Consider the following 22,761-nt stretch of genomic DNA (forward strand, 5'->3'; position numbering starts at 1 on the left):
CTTGCTCACCTGCTCTCACAATCTGACCTTGATCATGGCTCCCTGGAGTCCACACTTCCTTAATTAGTCCCCACTCCCATGTAAGTGCAAATGACTGGACAGACACAAGGGATCTCCCCAACTCTGTCCGGTAGCAGCCGAGCTCCACCCATCCACAGGCCAAGCACCTGTTTCAGCATCTATCCATTTTTTTCTTTTTTTAAGATTTTTATTTATTTATTCATGAGAGAGAGAGAGAGAGAGAGAGGCAGAGAGAGAAGCAGGCTCCCGATGAGGGACTCAATCCCAGGACCCTAGGATCACGACCGGAGTGGAAGGCAGACGTTTAACCGACTAAGCCAGGCACCCGCATCTATCGCTTTATACCCATGAGGAGCTCATGAAATAGGCACTATTACCTTCATTGTACATAAAAGGAACAATTTCAGAGAAATAATGCAATTTTCTCACAACTGCACAGCTAAATAATAATAAAACTACAATTTAATATAATTATATATTTAATATACAATTATTATAATATACAGTTTAATATGATCATAATTGTAATTTAATATAATTAATAATTTGTGATTTAATATAATTGTAATATAATAGTGTATATAATTTATAATATAATAATGTAAATAATAATACAATAATAATAATATAATTTCCATTATTACCTATTGAGTACTTAACAGTGTGTTGGGCACTGTTCTAAGCACTTTACATGTGTTAATTGTATAATCCTCACAACGACTCTATGAGATGGGTACTTTTCTTAATACTATTTCACAGTTAAGAACCTCGAGGCCCAGAGAGGACCAAGCAATTTCTCAAGGTGTTATGATTAGTGAGGCTTCAGGAATTAAACCAAGTTTGCCCTAACCACAGTTTAGCCAGCAGTTGCCCAGAATTAAAGGGTGAGCTATGCAGTGTTCCCTTTGGGAATCTTCAAATGTATGAAGAGAAGGTGGCTATCAGTGAATGAAGCAGCACTAACCGGAAGTGCTTTACCCCGCCTGCTGGCAGGGCTCCATGTGGGTCCCTCAGCTCTACCCCTGCCTTGCCTCCACCTCCGAGGATCCATGGAGCTTCCCCAGGTCCTTTATGCTAGTCTGGCTAACGGATTCCCTTTACAATAGGTCATCTTGTTGAGCTATTTATTTAAAAATTAAAAAACGGAAGCACCTGATTCAGTTGTTCAGTTTTTTAGAGCTCTATTCATAGGCAAATTGTTCATGTTTTTGTGAGTGGGATGTTGTCATTGGTTTCTGGCTTTGGGAACTACTCTCCCTAGCCTTTTGCTTTCTCCTTCTGTATCGATAATCTTCATCCTCTAAGTCTAAGTGGTGACTGCACATTTCTGCTGATGAGGATCTCAGCACACGTCTAGATGCTCCTAGACTCGAAGCAGGGGCCCCATGGCTGCTTACGGGATCAGCGTCCACTTCCAACGTAAAAGCACGTCCTGTTCTAGTATCAAGTAATTACAGTTAATTATCCTTTTTAACTATCCATGCTCTGAACCGAAGATACTAAGCAAACAGAAAACAAGGCTGTTAAACAGAAGATTAAGAGGTGGGACTTAAGGGGCACCTAGCTGGCTCAGTCAGTTAAGCGTCCAACTTTTGATTTCAGCTGAGGTCATGATCTCAGGGTTGTGCTCTGACTCCGTGCTGAGTGTGGAGCCTGTTTAAGATTCTCTTTCCCTCTGCCCCTCCCATCACCCGAAAAAAAAGGATGGGACTTAAACCACTGGACCTCCTAACTTACATGATTTTTTGGCCTGCAGAAACTATGTGTCTAACCTAGTGTTTGCTCTCAAAATAGAATTTGCACTTTATGGTTTATTGAGTATTATTATCTTGTCAGAAATTCTCACAGTTTATTAAATACACAGTTTCAAAAGATTGTTTCTAATCTTTAATTGCAGCTTTTATTGTATCTTGGAGGCAAATTAATTCTTTCTTATGAGTCTGCCTCTCCACCCGCATAAGGCAAGTCAATTGGGAAATGAAATCTAATAGTTTCTGCCTCAATTTCCCTGCACAACATCAATCCCGAAGCCCATGGCTTTCGGCTACTCTGGCAGCAGTGTATTAAAGGTATTCTAATTTCCATTTGAGAAGAGAAAGTACTAACTAATCCTTCTGGAACTGTTCACATGTTCTTAAAAGGGGTCCACAGAGCTCTGGTTTAATCCAGGTGTCAGTTGGCAGACAAGTAGATTTTCAAACACCACTAGAGACCTAGGATCCCAAATTGTTGCAAGGTCCCTGTCTCTCTCCACCATTTGACCCCTTTCACTCAGGAGCCAGCACCAACATTCAGACCTTGCCCCGCCTTTTCCCTCCCTTCATGCTCACAGGCCACAGCTTCTCTCAAAGTATCCTCTCCAGAGGCTGCTAATATTTATCCCTTTCTAATCCCCTGGGTGAAGGAGAACAGCAATGGCGTCTTCAGGAAGATTATAGCAAATACTATGGTGAGGAACAGCCGTGTCGGTAAGATGGGCTCCCTCCTCCCGTGGCTCCTCCTCAGCCCACCTGTCTATGTTCTGACCTAACATTCCAGCCCTCACTCCTTTGCCTGCATCTCTGACCTCAGTCCCTCTCTGATGCAACATTCAAGTTCCAGACCCAGAAGGCTCCAGTCCTCCCAACTTTCTGCCCTGGGCTGTAAAAGCTTTTGTTTAGAGATTGTTTACTTTTTCCTTGGCTCAGAGTGATTTCTGATGTCAATAAGAATGAAAATTTCTGTCTAGAGACCGTTGCCATTCCAAGCATAGTCCACAGACCAGCAGCATCGAGCTCCACCTGGAAGCATGATGGAAATACAGAATCTCAGGCCTCATCCCAGACCCATCTGCATTTTCACAAGATCCCCCGGGGACTCATCTGCACATTAAAATTTGAGCAGCTCTGGTCTAGAAAACAGAAATGTCTATTACAACACAAGTTCAATTTATTCTTTTTTTTTTTTAAATCCCTGACTACAGGACATTTTTATAAAATTAAACAGAACTGTTAAAGAAATATTTTCTTAATTTAAGTTCCGTTGAGTTTGGTTAATAAAAAATAAAAGCTAACAGGACTTTTCCTGCATTCTCAGGGAAATTTAGTATTTCTACATGGTATAACAAGGTTTAGTCTAGATATCTAATCCTTGACAAATTTTCCCATATTAATTTACACACAAAGTCCACTGAGACTCTAATTTATTTTTAACTAAAAATAACCTTTTCCTTTTCTCATGTTATAAAAGCAAAACATGTTTTAATAGAAAGTTAAAAAAAAAAAACCACATAGCTGGAATGAAAATAAAACAAATCAATAAAGTAAGAAAAAAATAAAACTACCCAGAGATGACCATTGTAAGACATTAGAATACTTGCATGTATAAGTAATATTACCATAAATAACAGATAAAATGTAGTCACATGGTACTTACCCTTTATTTCTCTATTATGAATACATGTCCATTAAATATTAATCTACAATATTTTTTAAAGGTTGAAAGGTACTGATTACTTATTTAGGACATTAAATCAACCAGTGTTGTGCCAGAACCCACTTCCATTTTTTTTTTCCAATGTCATTTTAAAAATAGGAGCTATATTGTTAATTATGCCCTGGACTTGATTCAATTGATTTCTTATAAGGCAGTATTATTTATTCATTTGATCAATCTCCATTACCTTCAGTCCTTTCTGTTCACTAATAAAATTAAGAAATTCATTAAGAAAGGTATGTCAATTTTTATACAGTCTTTGAAAGCTGCCAACTAAGTAATATCTTCTGATGGTCATTAAGTGGATCGGTCTGTACTAACACTACCGTTTTCCATATGAGAGGTTGATATACACGTGTTCTTTCTTGTCCTGGGGCTAAATTTTAACTCACTTAGGATGCACTAAGAGTATCTGAAGACCAAAGTCATAACTTTAAAAACTAAAAAACATATTGAGGTTAATGTCGAAGTTGCCACAAAAGTATTGACTACCTCTATCCTGGTAATTATTGATCAATGTTAGACTTTTTACAGATATACACATATATAATAAAGTACAGCAAGATAAGAAAAAAGAATTACAAATAACATTTGAAAACCTTAAAATGTTTTATACTTGGCTATAGACACAATCCAGCCAATGAAACACAGTGGAAGGTTGTGGAGATTTGTAAGTGCCTGCACTCCTCATTAAGACCAAAATCGGGGGGTGCCTAGGTGGCTCAGTTGGTTAAGTGTCTGCCTTTGGCTCAGATCATGATCTCAGGGCCCTGGAATTGAGTCTGCATTGGGCTCTCTGCTCAGCGGGGAGTCTGCTTCTCCCTCTGCCTCTGCCCCTCCCCCCACTCATGCGCACACACTCTTTTTCTCTCAAATCAATAAATTAAAATCTTAAAAAAAAAATCCAAATTGGTTTTCTACAACATGAACCATATTTAGATTCCTTTGCTCAGCTGGGGTTCTTTGGATTGAATCAACAGAAAGAAACTCTGGCTACCTTGGACAAATAAAACCAGACTCTATAAGAATATGGAATAGGCCTCGGGCAGGACAGCAATCCAGAAGCTCTGGGATCTGGGCAGCAATGGTCCTTGCAGCTACTATGATAGAGTAAATGAGCTCTGGCATCACCGTCAGAGCACGTCCCGTTGGTCCTGCGGTGGTCACATGCCAACCCCCGGCCATTAAAGAGGAGAGGACCTTCACTGACAGCCCCACCAGCCTGCAAACTTCTGACAAGAAAGATGCTGTTACAAAATGAGAAGGAAATAGGGGTTGAATCAGGCAAAACCAACAGCTGTCCACAAAGCCACTGCCTTCGGACAGTGTCGTGGCTATACGCTGGTTATTGACACAAAGAGGGACACCAACATATTCAAATGTCAGACTGAACTGGTAATGGGCATCAGGGCCTGAAAGAACTGACTGAACTTTAGTTCATTCTGAGAACTATGAAGTATGTAGAAGAAAAAAAGCAGCCTGTGATTTACTGATACACAATAACTGGATTCAGAGAAAGCAGGCCATTTCAGTTTAAATAAACAAATGATTAATCTTGATAACAAAAGTTGAAGAACTATGTTAATGACTTGAGTCATTTTGCTTCCCTGCTAGCAGACAATAGTTGTAACCTGTGTGATATTAGTGGAAATGTGTTTTGAGTTTGGAGCAGTGCTTATCAAATATTAACGTCCATATTAATCACTTGGGGCCTGTGTTAAGATGCAGATTCTGATTCAGCAAGTCTGGTGTGAGGCCTGAGGTTGGGCATTTCTAACAGTTTCTGGGGCAATGCTAACGAACAGCAAACTAGCAAAGGACTGAGCCTCTCCCTACCTTACGGATCACCCGTGCCCAGGATTCTCCTCTCTTATCACGCAGTCCTTCATTCAGACACTGCACTTCTCACCAGGAATTCCAGTGACATGAGGCGACTCTTTGGGCCATCTTTAGAAAGATCTGATGAGGAAGAAGATTAAAACTGCCCACTAAAATGGGCCTTGTTGGTTTTATATACATGCAGTGGACTGAATGTTTGTGTCCCCCTAAAATTCATATTTTGAAATCCATTAATATCCCCCCCACCATGGTATTAATGGAGGTGGGGCCTTTGGGAGGTAATTAGGTCATGAGGTTGGAGCCTCATGAATGGGATTCCTGCCGTTCTAAAAGAGGTCGTAGAGAGCTCTTTTGGCCCTTCTGCCATGTGAGGACACAGCAAGAAGAGAACCATCTATAAATCAGGATGCAGACTCTCACCAGACACCAAATCTGCCATCATCTTGATCTTGAACTTCTTGGCCTCCAGAACTATAAAAAATAAATGTCTGTTGGTTTTAAGCTACCCAGTCTATGCTATTCTGTTCCAGGAGCCCAAACAGACTAAAACACCAAGTGACCCATTCCCCTGAGCACAGGAACTACACAAACAATGCCTTAGTCCTCTGATCTGAAAGCAGACAAGCGGTCTATGTTGCATTCTCAAAATGCTGCTCTCCTCAGAAATCTAATATACTGACTTACCCTCAGCCCTTAAAATGGGTCATTGTCTGTCATCAGAGTTGGGGGATTTATTTCCCAATCAAAAGAAAAAAGGAAAACTTTGAAATGAATCTGTTGTATGCTTTCTGGACAGAGCCCAGGCCTTGTCCTCACCCCCAGCAGTGACTGGCCACATCCTGTAAGTAGGGCCAACTCAGAGCCTCTGGGTGCTCTGAGGTGCTGTTATCTGCACCTTGTCACAGATGTACTGAGTGATGGATCATGAAGTGAACGGCCTATTCTCTCTCTGTAGAGACACAGAGTCAATGTGTTCTCAGAGCTCACTCAGCCTTCCTTGCCTGAAGGAGAGGTGGGGGCACTGCACACACCCCCTCTGGCATTTCACTTCCCTTGGTGGACAGCTTGAACTGGAGAGCCAGTGATAAGATAAAAGTAAAACAGAAACAGCAGATGTCAGGTTCTGAAGCAAAGCATTATTTTTAGAGCCTGTAGGTAATAGAGTAGCTAACCCTTAGGGGCAAACAATTCTTCAATTTTTAAATTTGAGTTCTTGACCCAAGAAATATAATAAAAATCCTGCAGCCAGGTCTAGGTTGGGTCTACAGCATTAAGAAAGGGAGAAGAAAACAAAATCTGCTCAGGAAGAGTAAGAGTTATAATGCATTTGAAATAAATCCATAGGGTTTCCATAATCTTTCTCTGGTTCCTGATGGTCCTTGTAGGATCATCTTCACTAGAATCCTGGTGAGCGGAGGGCTCATGAAAACATTACTGTCAGCACAAACCATTGCCGCCTACATTTCCATTGACCATCATTTTTTCCCCCTTCCTTTCCTCCCAATAAATTTTCTGAATATTTTGAAAAGCTGTCTTTGCACACGACAATGTGTAGTTCTGTGCCAATGGGGGCCTTATAGTTTCATGAGAAGAGGATTTAATGCCACACAACCAGACACTATGATTAGGCGCTAAGAACACCAAGAGGAATGGGCCAGAGGCCTTATCCTGGAGAAACCTAGAAGAAACCTCCAAGAGCTAAAGGCCATTGTTAGTAAAGTAACTGTCAGAAATGCCGATCTCATCAGTCAGAGGTAGGCTCAAACCCAACCTCTAACGTTACTCACCACTAAAATGCTCAACTTGCTTATCTCTGTGAATTTCAGTTTCCGTATCTGTAAAATGGATATAATTCCTAGGGCATAGAATGGTTATGAAGATTAGGTATTATGTAAAAAACACTTATCACAATGTCAGCCTACTAAATATTTAGTGTATACACGTAACTGTTATCAGTAGTGTAGATCACTGAATCCCCTTACTCCCAGCCTTGACTTCTATTCACTAACTCCTTTTCCTAGCATTTATAAGAGCTGTCATGGATACTAACTTTTAGCCACACGATTCCTGGTCCAAAATTTATTAAGAGAATACAGATGAGCACCCTGAACAGTGTGATATACTCTAGGCTTACACCCTCTCTGGGATCCTTCTGAGTCCAGAGTCTTAGAAGTAAACAGAAATTTAGAAATCTAGTAACTAACCCAATTTGGAGTAGACCTGTTCTCTGCCCCATCTTTGGCCATCGATGGGGAGACAACAGCAGTACCAACAGAGAGCAGAGTGCAGGTGCAAAGAGCTCATACATCCAGGAAAGTATGAGGGAATAAGGCAAGCTCCTTGAGTCACAAAATCCAGCCAGCCAGCCAGCCATCTGCATTAGCCCTATCCTTTTGAAATACCACTGGGGAGATGGAGCTGCCCAGCTAAGCCTCTCAATCCCCACCTGCCCTATAGCAAAGATGTTCTTGTAGAAAGACTTTGAAGACAACCAAGGCAATAAGGAGGTAATCTCTTAGGCCACTAGGTCTTGACCCAGGTTCCTTGAGTTCCACTGCTGTCAAAAAGCTAAAACCATCTCAAATACAGACCGTAGGTTTGACTGACTAAAGGCAATGGTATAAATGACACATTTTCTGTGTTTTTCCTGAAAACTAATTACTGCCTAGACAGAAGCATTTTGACTATTTTAATTATTGCCAGACCTATTACAAAGTTCCTGGTGTCTGTGCATTTTAAGCAACTTGTTTAACCAAGCCTGTTTGGTTCATCATTCATTATAATTCCTCATAGAAATACAGTGTTCAGAGCTCTGATTTATATTCAACACTGACGAAAAAGCCACCAATCCCTTCCAGTCAGCAGAGGACTACAAACTTCTCCACAGATCCCCTGATAGAGCAACAAATAGAATCAGTGTCTCCACCCAGACATCTCACTATAATTCACTAAAACATACTCCTTGAAATGTACCTGATTTTTCCCTGATCCATGGAAGATAAGTAACTTCAAAGATAACCTCAGACAGAAGACTTCAATTCCCAGCATCCAAAGGTCAAGACAACCATAGACACCATTAGATCAGCTACCTGTAGAGTGACGTTTACTTCTTGTCCCAGAGGAATGAAGAAGAGGGAAAAGGGAGCAAGGAGGCAGCAAAGGCTTGCCAATTTGGATACTCTCCCAGGCATCCTAGGGCTTTGCTTAAGCTGCTTTATAAAGGAAAAACAATGCTCACAAGTTTATCATTTATTGAGTCTCTGCAAATTAATGAATTGTCTCTTAAAAAAGGAAGGGCCTACAAAAGGCATAAGCTTAGGATTCCTTTGATAAATTGCACCAGAGTTCACTGACCAGAGGACACCGGTCCCTTCCATGTTACTGCAGGGCTCTCTATTTGGCACCGCGCGAGCCTCAGCAGGCCGACCCGGAGTTCCTATCTGCACTAGACACAGCCTTTCCGGGGCCAGGTGCAGGCACACATGAGGGAAAGCCGGCCTTATCTCTACTCCTTGCTTCCTATCTTCTGTGGATAAACGAGGGCTCCAGCCCCAGGCTATCAGGCTAGTTCCCCTTCACACACGCACATTTAACTGCACCGGGAGTCTACATTCCTTCCCAAAAGACAACTTCCTCTGAAGTAAATGGCAAACTTCGCCTCAGGGAGGATGTCGACTTCAATCCTGAGGTAACAGTCCCTGGGCAGACTGTATTTTCTCCCTACTCACACATTTTTCCCTCAAAAGTAGCCTTGACCATATCTTTCCTTGATTGGAAACCACTCTAAGAACCAGAAAGGCATAGAGCAGCCCAGGAAATAAGCCTCAGATGACCCCAAAGGTGGCAGATCAGCAGCTACAAAAGGAGTCACATTCTTTGCTTAGTTACGCATCTAAGAGAGGCCACCCCTTCCACTAGAGGATGGGAGAACTCAAGACAGGATTTGAAAACTGACAGGAAAGAAATCCACCTTTTATCCTTCCCTATTGGGCCCAGTAGCCTGCCCACATACATCTCTTCACTGGAAGCTTTGAAATTAAATGAAAGAGTTTCCCGGGCAATATCCTGAACCATTCAAGTCCTTCCCATGACAAACGTGCCTGATGGGTTTAGCTGTAGGTTCTGGGTTTTGTCTTCCCATAGGGAACAGTTTTCAAAATGCATTCATACACATCATCTTAATGGATTCTCATTGTAGGGGAGATAGCTAGGGAAACACTGCTATTATTTTTATGTTAACAGTGAGAAATATACACAAATGAATTAAGAGCTGTCCCAATAGGGCTGGGATGCACCCTCTAACTCCTGGTCCTTTGTTCTTGCCATTGCTCCACATGGGTGTTGCAACTGTGGCTTCACAGTTGGACTACCCTATGTTGTTTGACTCCGAGCTAAGCCAGCTGTGACAGTGGTTTTCTCTAGGGCAGGGATCTGGGCAGCTGAGGGACCCACTGGGAGGGAAAGGGGAGGGAGAAGGAAACTTTTCACTGGCTATACCCCTTTGAACTACTTTGAATTTTAAACCATGCAAATTTATTGCCTAGTCACAAAATTTAAATTAAAAAATTTTAAAAAGGACTGTAGAGCTTTATAGAGGAAGCATGAAAAAGATGGCTGTAGAACTTCAGAGGTGGAAACATGAACATTTAAAGAAAATGGTTAAGACATGAAAAGAAATAACATGCACTAAAGAAGAAAATTTTTCAGTTCTTTTAAGACTGATTACATCCCCTCACCCTGCCTCCCCACCATTTTCCACCTCACTAGTATGTCACCCAGAGAGCAGTATATTGAAGTGGTACAGTCTTGTTTTTGTTTGACATCTTGATTTTTTTTTTTTAAGTATCAGAGATGGGGACTCAGAATAAGTATGATTTTTTTCATAATTTAACAAAATTTAACATAATTTAACAAAAATTAACCAAAGACTGTGTGTAGATTTTCAGCGTAAGAAACACACCTTGTATCATCTTTGTGTCCACGGTAGTGGGCCTATTTCAGGTATGCAGGAAATGCTGAAGAGAGACAAGCAGGGAATGATAGAGGCAGAGGGTCAGAGAGGACAGAAGACAAACAAGGGCTACCGGCATTCCATCCTTCCCTCCCTCTCATCCTCATTATTGATGGGTTTTTAAAAGGTCATCAGAATACAGTAAACCAGGGCTGCCTGGGTGGCTCAGTTGGTTAAGCCTCCAACTCTTGGTTTATGCTTAAGTCTGATCTCAGACTTCAAAAACGCCAGTCCCATATTGGGCTCCGAGCTCAGCAGGCAGTCTACTTGAGATTCTCTCTCTTCCTGCCACTCCCTCAGGGGCAGGCATGTTCGCTCTTTCTCTCTCAAATAAATAAATAAAATCTTAAAAAAAAAAAAAGAATGGTGATTCCAAAAAAAAAAAAAAAAAGCTGATGCTCTTGGTACTTCAAGGACATGTGAAAGGGATGTGCAGGCGGTCTGAGCAACTCTCCTTCAGGGAACACTCTGTGTCTCAGGACAATGGACCCCAGCACAAAATTCTGAAATAAGCAACAGTGTTTGAATCATTTTTTTTTATGACCAATTCCTTGAGGTTGATCAGTAAAATATCCTTTATGTATATTGCTAGGATTTCAAAATCATGACACTTCAACAGCTCATTTGTCTTGTAGTAGAGAAGCAGCTCCTGGAGACAGGACTTGTGTTTGTCCTTGGAAATAAGGACAAACATGAGTTGGCAACCCACAATCTTTATTTTCGTCAGCTTGCTCTTCTGCAGGCCTATACCGTCAGCACTGTGTGAGGAGTAAAATCAATAAAAATCATCTCTCTCATTGCAGGAAGCCAACTGGAGACTGGTTCCTGGCTCTGGAACAAGTATCTGTCAGTCAGGGTCAGGGAGGTTTCTGTTGCATTTATCTGGGAAATCTCTTACACAGTGTAACTGGGAACTCAAGAAGGCTTTGAGATGAGAAAACTAACACTCAGGCAGCATTAAGTATGTGGCTCACCCAACTCAGTCATTAACTGAGACCCAGAACCAAGAGAAGAAAACAGACCCCAGAACAGTGGCAAAGCTACAAAACTCATCACCATAGGACCCCTTTCTCAAGCAAGTCAAGTACTTCAGACATAGGGCACCATTTTGTCAGAAGCTAAAACTTCCTAAAGAGTCCTGATGTCCTCATAAGGGATGGACATCATGGGGAGGGAGATCATCTTATGTTCAAGTCCAGACTCTATCATGGCACAGAAGCCCTTTATGATCTGGCCCTCATTTCCTCTTCAGCTTCATTTCTTCTCCTCATCCAATACACTTAGCGGCAGGCATGTGAACTACTTGAACTGTATCTAAATGTGTTTTCAAGATGCTAATCCTTCTGCCCCGGAACCCCCTCCCTCTCTCACCACCTGACATCATCTGGCAACGTCTACTCCTTCCTCAGGAGTCTACTTACATGTCATCCTCTCTCAGAAGTCTTCCTTCACCCAATCCTCTCCTACCCCTATGTTTTAAATGTAGATTTTATGATTATTCAGGTATGGTGAGACCCACAGATCAGAAGACAATTGCTACCAAAAAGATAGTTTGGTCCTTGAAGTTTGCAAAAGTAGAGGGCATGTCCTGCTAGGACCACACAGGGTTAGTCAGGAGACAGAAGGGAGCAAAGAGAAAATGTGGGCAGGAGCCTTTACTGGAGTTCCTACAGGAAAGGATGGGCAAGGCTGGGTAAGCAGGTTTGGGATTGGCTAGTTTGAAGTTTCAGTGGGCTCTGGGGTGTAGTGCCTGTCTGTAGTTGCCTGGTACCTGTCTCTGGAGTGATTAGGACTGGGAAACTAGCCCAGAGTAGAAGGACAGAAAGGAGGTGGTAGTCTCTGGACTGTTTGATTTGCACATGACAGGTACCCATGCAGGGAGTCCCTTACTACCTCTAAGAATTGGCTGGCCCTAGGAGGAGCTGCCCCTTCAGGGTCAGCAAGGCCCCAAAAGTCAAAATATCAGAAACACATGATTCATAAATCCAATGCTATTAGAAGTGATTAAGTTCCTCTTATACTCACCCTGGGCTTACCCTCTGAAAAGACTGACCTCTATTTTAATTAACTCCTTACCTCTTTGCTTACCACCACCTCCAGCCCCTAGACTATAAGCTGTGGAGAATGTCATTGCTGAGAATGGCAATGAAGTACACAGAGATCAATTTGATAGGCTTCAAAGTCTAACCCTTCGCTCTGACACACTAGGTGAGATCACCTGCTGTGGAAGGCTCCTGGACCACTTACAGCTAGTGGAAAGGTGCCATGTCTCCTCCCAGAAGCCTTATTCATTACATAGTACTTGTCCTTCTTCTTTCCTTGGGAACCCACTTAGCGTCATGAAAGGTCTTCTCTTTGGGTTCAAAAACGCCAGACTGAAGGCAAAATGAAGTTCTGCTGTTTTCAGGTTCTTGATCTGTTTCTCTGAAACTAAGTGAAAACAAGCTAACAAAGGCAAAATAAAAAAATAAATTTTTATTCATTTTTATTTATTTTGCTCTAAAAGATAAGACTGTTTGTAGAATTAAATGTCAAGGGACCTTATGACATTTCCTGGCAGGATTTGTGTGTGAAGCTTTCAACCAGTCAGTTTATTCCAAATTAGTAGGAGCTTCAGAAAAGGCTTTTGGTGGGTCCACAGCTGGAAAGAGGTTTTGTCATGAATTCTGCCAAATGCATAAGGACATATAAAAAGGGGCAGGGGGAAATTGGGATTTTTGGCTCAACATTTTTTAATAAATGAAAAAACAAACAAAACCCCCAATTTAATTAAAATTTTCCCCATATTCTGGCCTACGCTGTAATTTTTATGTCACTGCCCAAAAGCTATTATGTAGTTACTTAAATAAGAGAAAGGAAGGGGAAGTATTTTTAATTTTAAAGGATAAGGAAAAGAGAGAAAAAACTCTGAGTTTTTCTTTTCCATATCCTAAGTCCAAACGGTAGTAGCCTGGGTATTTCGTTAGCAGGTTTTTCTTCGAGGCAACTAACAACAGTCTGTCAGTTTCTTTAAGTCCTAACTTTATGATGTAACATGCTAACTTACACAACAAATGGAGTACATCCACCCATCCGGTTCGGGCAGAAGTACATCACCCCCAAGCCAGTCCTGCTCTCTAGAGCTTCAAGTAACACAACAGAGTAACTTCATCTCATTAGTAATTTGAGTAGAACTCTCTTGTAATAAACTTGGAATTGCCTGATCCAGTCTCATGAGTACTGTGTCGTGCCAATTCTCTTTGCTAAACACACATATCATGGCGAGGGAGGAAATGTGACAGAATGAACTTTGGAGCTGTGCAGTGTTAACTCACATCTTAACTCAAGCGCCTTTTTGTTCCCTACAGGGATCTGCTACTCCTCACATATGCAATCACTGTCCGGCTTTGGTCTTGCATCCTCAACAGCCTGCCCGGCAGTTCTTCAGGCCTGTTCAGTAGGCTCCTCCTGTTCAGGATGGCCAAACCTAAACACATCCTCTCTCCACCGTTTTCTACAGTGTGTATCATGCCATCCACTGAGTCACCCAACCAGAACCCTGGACATCATTCTTTACTCCTCATCCCTGTACCCAACCAATTACCAGGACAGGCTCATTTCGCCTTCTAAATATTCTCCAATCAATCCTGACTACCACTGTTCTAGCGGTGACCTTGACATCTCTAACGTGGATGGTGGATGACCGTATCAACATCCTGACTAGCATTCCGGCTTCTAAATCTGTCTTCCTCCATTCCAAACCACTACCACCGGAGTGACAGTCAGACCAAACCTGATCATACCGCATGTTCTCCCTGAAAATACTGAGGTAATTCCCCGTGCTCCCCCAGCATGGAGGGAGGGGAGGGGGCAATCAGAAACCCTCCTGCCAACATTCTCCAGCCTTACTTTTCTGGTTCCCAGTTCACACTTCAGTGACTCTGAACTGCATGAAGCACCCCTAGACACCATGCTCCTTCTATGCCTTGGCATCAGCCATTCAGCGGCAGACAGGCCTTACAATATAGAGAACAGGAAAAGTAGAGTAACACATACAATTTGTACAGAGAACAGCAGTTACCATTAAAATAAAATAGAAAATTTGGAGTTTTTAAAAAACATTTTCTGGGATCTAGAGGAAAATGTAAAGAAGAAAATTAAGGGCAATAAATCAGCTAGAATTTTTATTTTCTGGCTTTAACCAGGAAGAGGAGACCTTTTGGACTAGATTGCCACAGCTCCCTCTTTGGTGTTGATTGTGAAAAATTTTCCCTGCCTGAGACTCAAGCTAGTGGTCACCAGTTGTCTCTGAGTTTAAAACCTACCAGTTAAGACTTTGGTGTCTGACAAAGGACAAAACACTGCACTATTCAGAGCTAACTTTGGAGCAATATACTGAGCCTTTCTGAGAAGGCTTGGTAAAGGACTGCCAGAGAAAACACAGAACAAATGTAGAGAAAATTTCCAAAGCTCAAAAATTCCAGATGCCTGTGGATGGTAGGGAGCATGGAAAGTCTATCAAATACTTTGACTATCAGCCCATGGTTGAGTGGCTTTTGCAATAAAAGGTATAATACCATTGTTATACCAAATGGCCCAAAAAGCCAAACACTTGACACAGATTACTTTCAAGGGCTTAAAGTAGTGTGGCTGGAGTCAACTGATTGGACTGGAACAGCAACACTGTAACCTGAGAAAGTGTCCACAGCAGTGACGCACAACCAATAGCTCTCTCAGAGTGGGGCAAAGATCCGAAGTAACCAATCTGCCAGGAGCATGCTGGACAACACCCCATGCAGTGTGGTCTCCTAAACCACAAGGCAACCAGGTCAACTTTTGGCAGGAGTCACAAGTCTGGTAGCTCTGCATCAGAAATACTGTTCTTCATTTTGTGTCCTATCTATAATGGTGGATGTGCTGCTGCTGTATTTGAGACAATGACGGGTCCAGGCAACAGTGAGAACAATTTGGCTGATGCCAGCTCAATTGTTTCATCTAGTTGGTCTCATCAGAGAATGACCCAGACCATTCTGTCAGCAGCCACAATGTGTCCACTATTTGTAGCCCCTAAGGAGGGTGTCTTTAATCTGCCAATCTCTAGTTTTCCAAGTGACAGACCAAACCATAGGTCACAATAGTAGTAGCCTAAGAGTCAATAAAAATATAATAAGGCTCAGCAAGGAGGGTATTGGTTGGAGCTATGAGAATAGCTTTGCGTTCTGCCCACTGACCCGGCCAACCACCGCCATTCCCATTGCTGATATCTGGCACTGAGAGAAACAGCCATAGCAGCCCTCTGAAGACCACTGGGCTATCGTATAGCTAATCCAACCAGTGAAAGAGGCAGATTTGAAGGAATCTCCTAAATGCAACAACCTAAACATATTTTTAAAGCCCCGAAATGGAACCTTTATGAATCAAGGATGCCATTGAGCCAGTGCCTTTGTCTTGGGCAACGGTATGAGAAATAAAGTTTGCCCCAAGTAGCTGCCACTTTTTCATGTTAATCCCAAGTTGCCACTGGGGTAAAGCCAGCTGCACTTTTGAATATACCAATTCCATCTGACAAATGGCATCTAGATAATACAACCTTAATATCTAATTTCCTGATGCTAAAAAAAAAAAAAAAGTCAAACCCCTGCTTCTTTAATTTGTTGGGCCCTTCTCACCTTGACAGTTATATGAGTCTGTTTCATCTCCACCACAATGAAAACAGGACGTCGGATGGCTGAGGTGTTCAACTTTGGCAAAAGCACAGTAGTTTGCTAATAGTTTTTACAGAAGGGGGAGCCGCAGGCAAAGGAGGTGGAGACACTCTATCTTTCAATGGTGTGCCCACATCCCCAGAAAGGCAGTCTAGGGTGCAGGGTGTCAGTACCTCCTTAAATATACAGAAATGCAAGATATCTATGGAGAATTGTTTCCCCATAGGTGTAAGTTGTAGAAAAATAAGATAATGCAAAAAAAGAAAGTTTTGATGTTTGTGCTGGCAGCACTCAGACTTGTGTGAAATACTCCAGCCATGATTTACAAATAAATAAATACATATTTAAGGAGGTTTCACAGATTTCTAAAGCTTATCAATACTGGTTTTGACCATCTTGATCCACTTCACAAACTTATAACACATTAGATAAAATATTTGTACAGTCCATCAAAACCCAACTCAAGTACCATTTAGGGGTTTCAATTCTAATTTTCTCCACAGCCTTTTTTTTTTTTTTTTTTTAAATTTGACTAACTTCACACATAAGCCCAGCTAATCTTCACCGCTGGATGGTAGACAAAATAGAGTTCTTCCAATAAGCCCTCAGGAGAGAGTCAGGAAGGCTTGATTAAAGGAGATTTTAAAGGCGTAGAGGTCAAAGCAGATTCCTTTTTAAGCAATTCAGTTTGGCATCACTGCAATATTATCTTAGTAAGAACATTCAAATTCTAGGACAAAAATATACTGAGTACATCCTAATATCCCGAGAAATAAGGCTAGCAGTTACAGAAAGTCAGGCTGGCTTATCTTAACATTCATCTATTAAGCTCCATTTTGTTCCATGACCCAGGCTTCTTAAGAAACTGCCATGACAATTTAGCCTCCATTCCCCTAAGAGCCTGTCTTCGATGGCTTATGAAGGAAGGGATAAGAGCCAAATTCCAGGTTGGTCTCAGTTATGTCTAAACGTCAATTTGCTTATCCCACACAGTGAAACATATGAACATCCTGAGGCAGGCCTCTGTTAAGGAAATAGGGTCAGGTTCCCTAGTAAGCTTTTTCACCCCAAAGGATAGACAGGAATGTGCTGTCTCTATGATTCTATGGCTAGATAGAATCACAGATATGTTTATCATTCCATTACAATTCTTTACACTCTAGACCTTATGTTCTCAAACCACTCTGTTTTAGAGAAGATCTCAATGTTTTAGTAAAGTACAAACATCATCAGTCTAGTGTTATTGTGTCCATGTGTATGTTCTGGATTAAGGCACTTTTTTTTTGTTTGGATTACAAACCACATTACTTGATAAATATCTGAGAAAAATGGGAGTGGGTGAGCTGGAAATGAAAGTAGACTTCACTTATTCTGTGAATACAATCCTTCTAAGAAAAAAGATTCTTACAAGTGTTTAGTTTTCTAAATAACTTTATAATGGAGCAAAACCATGCTCTTGTAAAAAGAGCCAAAGTCCTTATTCTGTTATAATTTATTCCCTTTTGGTCAAACAGGAAAACCAACAATGAGGTCATCAATTTTCTCAGCAACACCCACCTCCATTTCCACCCCTATACTCCATTAATGAATTTATTTACTTATGCCCTGCTTTAGCTACAATGAATTTTTTTTTTCTAGTAGAACCATTAACATCAGCTTACTTCCACTGTGTTTTAGGGAGACTAAAATGGTGTAGAAAGATCATTTCCCAAAAAAATGTCACATTCAATTTCCAACACATAAACATTGTATTTAATTCCCTATTTCTTTGGATTATCAATAGCCAATAATACTTCCAGCATAGGATGTCAGCAGTTCTCCTAACTCAAAACAACTGAGGCCTTTGATTCAAGAGCCAGATTTGCTTATATTGGCATCTAGATAATACAACCTTAATATCTAATTTCCTGATGCTTTAAAAAAAAAAAAAGTCAAACCCCTGCTTCTTTAATTTAATTATAAGAGTATAAAACATATTACCTCAAAAGCTGTTTCTAAGTCTCAAACTTCTAAAGCACATTTTTCATCCAATAATATAAACACATTCACTACAATGCATCTGGTATGTTAACTCATACTCGACTGTCCCAACAAACTTGAAATAAGGTTCTTTCTAGTTGTAATCACCACTTTTCTTAAATATGAAGGGAATCTCAAATTTTAAGTGAGTTTTGTCCATACGGAAATAGTGGTAACACTGACTTACCTCCCAGAATTTAAAGAGTTTGAAATGTTTTATTGCTCAATCTTTGTATTTAAAGAACTAGTCATAAGGAAATTAGTGGTGAGCTGGCCAAAACCTGGGTCACCATGGGCGGGAAGTGGCTGAGAAACTTGAGCAGATTTTAATTTTTTTTTTTTTTTAATCTGCTGGGCACTCTGGCTAAACACACCAAAGACCATCCACTCCACTATTTCCTCTCAGCTATCACAGCAAAAACAAATCCCCACCAGAATGGATAGGAAAAAGGTTACTTCTGATGAAACACCACCAAGGTACCCATCTGGATTTTATGGATATTTAATATGTGCCAGAAACAAAATGATAGATTTTGTCATATTATCTACATGAAATAGGCCAGCCAACAGACCACCTAGGGTTCACACAGATTATACTATAAATTCATACTACAGGACTATCCAAAAGGCAGGCACTTTGCTAGGGGATATTCTCCTGGTAAGTGCATAAGGAACACACATATAACCAAAACACTCTGGCAATGATCTGCTATAACTTACACAGAAAGTAATAAGATCCTGATGCCAGACAATAAAGTCTTTTTTTTAGAATAAGAGGAGTTGAGACCTCTGCTCTAAAACCAAAATTGGTTGAAAGTGACCAGGTTTCTTTTTCACTTCTGAGTACCAACTTCAAAATAACCACACACATTTATACTCTGAGCCTATCTAGTGATAGTTCAAGGAGACTGAACATGATGATAGAGAGGATGAAGAATTAAAAATCAGAAGACCTCAGCTGGTAGTAATAAGAAATAATTTGAAATATTTTTTTAAATGTTAGATAATTTTTAAGGACAAAGTGACTAAAATTAACGTAACTTTTCCAGAACTATTTGGACTAATTTTTGTGATAAGCAAAAAACAAAACAGGGCAAGGCTAAAATCTCATATTCCAAATTTAGTTAGCTACAGAGTTGCAAACTCACCCTCCATATAACCTCAGAAAATTTTAAATAAGATGGTTTATAATAGAAATACTGAAAATAAATTATCCTTGAATACTTTTAGCTTTCCCCCAGTGTACCACAAATCACATCCAGAAACCCAAACAAAACAATCACTGAAATGTTTGAAATCAGCTGCTGAGATGTAGGGTTGCAGGACAAGGAAAGGAGAGAGAACTACGCAGATGGCTTCCTCTTTCTCTCTCTCTCTCTCTCCCTCTCTCTCTGCTTGGGCAGGTCTTTTGGAGGTCCTAAGCCATGCAGATTCAAACTGGGAGTCCATAAAAGCCAGCAGTAACACTAAAATAATAATAATAGCATAAATAAAAATAGGCTATGGTTAGGGAGAGGATCCGTTTACTGCCACCCTGCTGAGGTACATTTGACCACCGAGAGCAGGAAAGCTATTAGCATCCTGAATTAATGGGTAGAGTGGTTTTCAAACAAGATATTTTCATGATGGACACAATGTAGACTCAGCAAAGTTTCTCCTTCAAGAAAAATATAGCTTCCATTTCAAAGAGCTCTGATTAGGCTTAATACCATTAGGGAACCATCAAGGACTTGTGTTGTTGTTACTGCTCTTAACTATCGGTTACTTTCTAAACCAAAATTTGTGGGTAGTTAACTTGACCGACAGTCAATGTCTAGGAATGCAGGAGCAAGTCCAAGGTACAGACGAGCTTCAGATGTGGACAGGCCTCAAGGAGTTGGGGAGCTTTTCAGGTTGCCAGGTCCTAGCCTTTCTCCTCCTTACCATTATCACTGTCATTACATACTAGTCCAGAATTTATAAATAAAAATCCATTTCCTTTATCACCTCCCTCCTGAAAAGCAGCAAATACAACACAATTTTAGGAATCCTCAGTAAGCTTTATTAGCACTATAAATCAATTACAATCAGAAACCAAATCAACGAACCTACTGAATGAATAAGTTCTTAACCATGGTTAGTTAACTGCTTACAACGTATTGACAAGTATCTGTTTAAAAAGTCAACAATATCAGTTCTCCTTGCAAATTAATTACCAAAAATATAACTGTTTTCAACTTCCATAATACTTGAAAGTACAAATATAAGTTAAATAAGGTTCCAAAGACCACATACAACAAAATAATCTATAAAACAAAGCTAATTGTAAAAGAATTGTTCAATTTACTTTGGAGCATTTACTTCATTATATAAAATTATTTAAAACAGTATATGTTATCTGTATCATACATGGAAGTTCACATCCAGATGTCTTTTCTGTTAAATCCTTACTCTTTTCATTGTCAAAATCTTAATTTTCACTCTTGGCTAGATTTCTCTTCCTTGGCAATTCTTTTTGTAACGCCACTGAAATATTTCTCACGGAAGGAATTATGACCTTGGTATGGGAGAAAGTGATCACTTAACAGATGTGAATACTGGTCCCGGTTCTGGTTGGTTGGAAAATATAGAAAACAAATATGTTTGAGTTATTTCTTTAGTTAGCTGGAAACCAAAGCAGTCATTTACTCTAAGCAAAATCCCGCCCTCTGGTGCATGTTTGTTTTTCTTCATTATCTGAATTAGAAATACACCACTGCTCTATATCTGTATCATGCTTGAGTATCCAAAAGCGTTTTCATCTGCTTCACCTCGTGTGATCCACACAACAATCCTCTGCACAGAGAGAACAAATACGTTTTGCTAGGAAAACAGAGATCCAGAGAGGGTAAAGAGAACCAACTTGGGCAACACAAGTCGAGACAACCGCGTGCATCTTCAGATTCACAGTTTAGCATAAACTGAAATCACCTGTAACTGGTAAGAATCATCACACAAGGAAGCTTCTACTCCAAAGATATTTAACAACAAGTGATTGCATTTGTATGATGTTATACAGACAAAACCGTTTGGAGGTATATCAATATTCAGTTCATGTATTCCTGGCAATGTTAAGTAACCAGAGTAGATGAAGAGGCTAAACAAGTGATTTCCACGCTTTAAGACATTAAGAGACAGGGAAGGACTATGGCTCAGACTGATGTTTGGGCACTGGAAATATAAATCTGAGTTAGAATGTTCTACTTCACCTTAGAAAATTGAGGGCTAATCAGCTTCTCATCCAATTTCACTAGCCATCTCAAACTGTGAAAAAAATCTAATCAGAAATAAAACCTCACTTCCTACATACTTCTGTAAATTCAGATTCTACTGCATGTAAATTGATGTGATTTTGAGAACAGATGTAAAGACAATTAGAAAATACAAAGCCTAATTTTTTATCCTGGTTTCAGTATCAAAATGGTATCTACAAATATTATCTCGAATACAACAATCTTCAAAATATTTTTTACATTTTCCTTATTCCTGTATGAGATGAACACCTTTGTCCTTTTCCTCATATCTAATACTTAATAAAAGCCCAGGTGTAGCCAAAATAAAATTACATTGACTGATTTGTTTATTCACAAACTATTTTTGCTACAGTTTAAAAAAAAAAAATCACACAAAATCCAAATTATTAAACCTGTCCAGATTTCCTGATTCATTACAAAAAAAGAAAAAAGGCCTTCCTTGTGGCCCCCTTCTGCCACTCCGTGCTGCGGCCTGCATTCCATTTCACTTATCCACAGGATTCTACTTTCCGTTCCTAGGAATTTTGTTGGTCCGTCTCTCTTGCTCTCTCTGCTGTGAAGGCTTCATTCTCTTGTGAGTTTCTTTATTATCTTTTTCATGGTCTCAGGAAGAACAAAGGACAACCTGCGTTGTCAGCCCACCACCTTGGACTGGAACCCCTTTCCCATACTCCTGCAGAGCCTGCTAGCTCCTCATTTGATGAGTACCTCAGCAAGCTCAGTAAGGGAATTAGTGAAAAGAAAAATACTACCCTAGAGACTGTAAGAAGTAACAACATCCATTTTCTCAGCACAAGAAGAAAAACTACCATGCCTGAGGCACTTTAACTATATGACCCAATAAACAGGTATAGGGCTACATACATACCAGGCACTGTTCCAGTACTTTATGTACATGGACTCATTCAATCCTTACAATGACAGTTTAAGAACAGCACTATAATTGTCTCCATTTTACAGATAGGAAACTGAGGCACAGAAAGGTTAACTAACTTGTCCATGGTCACACAACTCTTGAGTAAAAAAGCCAAGATACAAATACATCTCCAGAGACTGAGCTCTTAACCTTCATGCTGTATTGCTTCTTACACACCATTAAAAAAATAAACCATGAGCTCTTCCCGGACCTGGCTTAGCAGGAGGTGCCATCATGGGAGTCGACATCCGCCACAACAAGGACCGAAAGGTTCGGCACAAGGAGCCCAAGAGCCAGGACATCTACCTGAGACTGTTGGTCAAGCTGTACAGGTTTCTGGCCAGACGAACCAACTCTACCTTTAACCAAGTCGTGCTGAAGAGGTTGTTCATGAGTCGCACCAACTGGCCACCTCTGTCCCTTTCCCGGATGATTCAGAAGATGAAGCTGCCTGGCCGGGAAAATAAAACAGCTGTGGTTGTAGGGACAATAACCGACGACCTGTGCGTGTCCAGGAGGTGCCCA

General features: G+C 40.6%; 1 protein-coding gene across 5 annotated transcripts in view; it reads right to left on the reverse strand.

The window, feature by feature from the left end:
* The window catches only part of TRMT11 (tRNA methyltransferase 11), a 151,113-nt gene that overhangs the window by 75,756 nt on the left and 52,596 nt on the right, over positions 1 to 22,761 (reverse strand). For 3 of the 5 annotated variants that reach the window (XM_028117041.2, XM_028117037.2, XM_088023874.1), the window contains one exon: positions 20,067 to 20,636. The exons of 1 other annotated variant lie outside the window; for it this stretch is intronic. In XM_028117041.2, the coding sequence (XP_027972842.1) occupies positions 20,505 to 20,636 (132 nt within the window). In that variant the 3' untranslated portion in view covers positions 20,067 to 20,504. Of the gene's footprint in view, positions 1 to 20,066; positions 22,688 to 22,761 lie in introns of those variants that run through there. One more of the 5 variants, XM_028117039.2, reaches the window with a different exon arrangement.

Source organism: Eumetopias jubatus, unplaced genomic scaffold (genome assembly GCF_037043125.1).
Source record: "Eumetopias jubatus isolate StellerSeaLion01/CBP00866 unplaced genomic scaffold, mEumJub1_p1.0 scaffold_6, whole genome shotgun sequence".
NCBI lineage: Eukaryota > Metazoa > Chordata > Mammalia > Carnivora > Otariidae > Eumetopias > Eumetopias jubatus.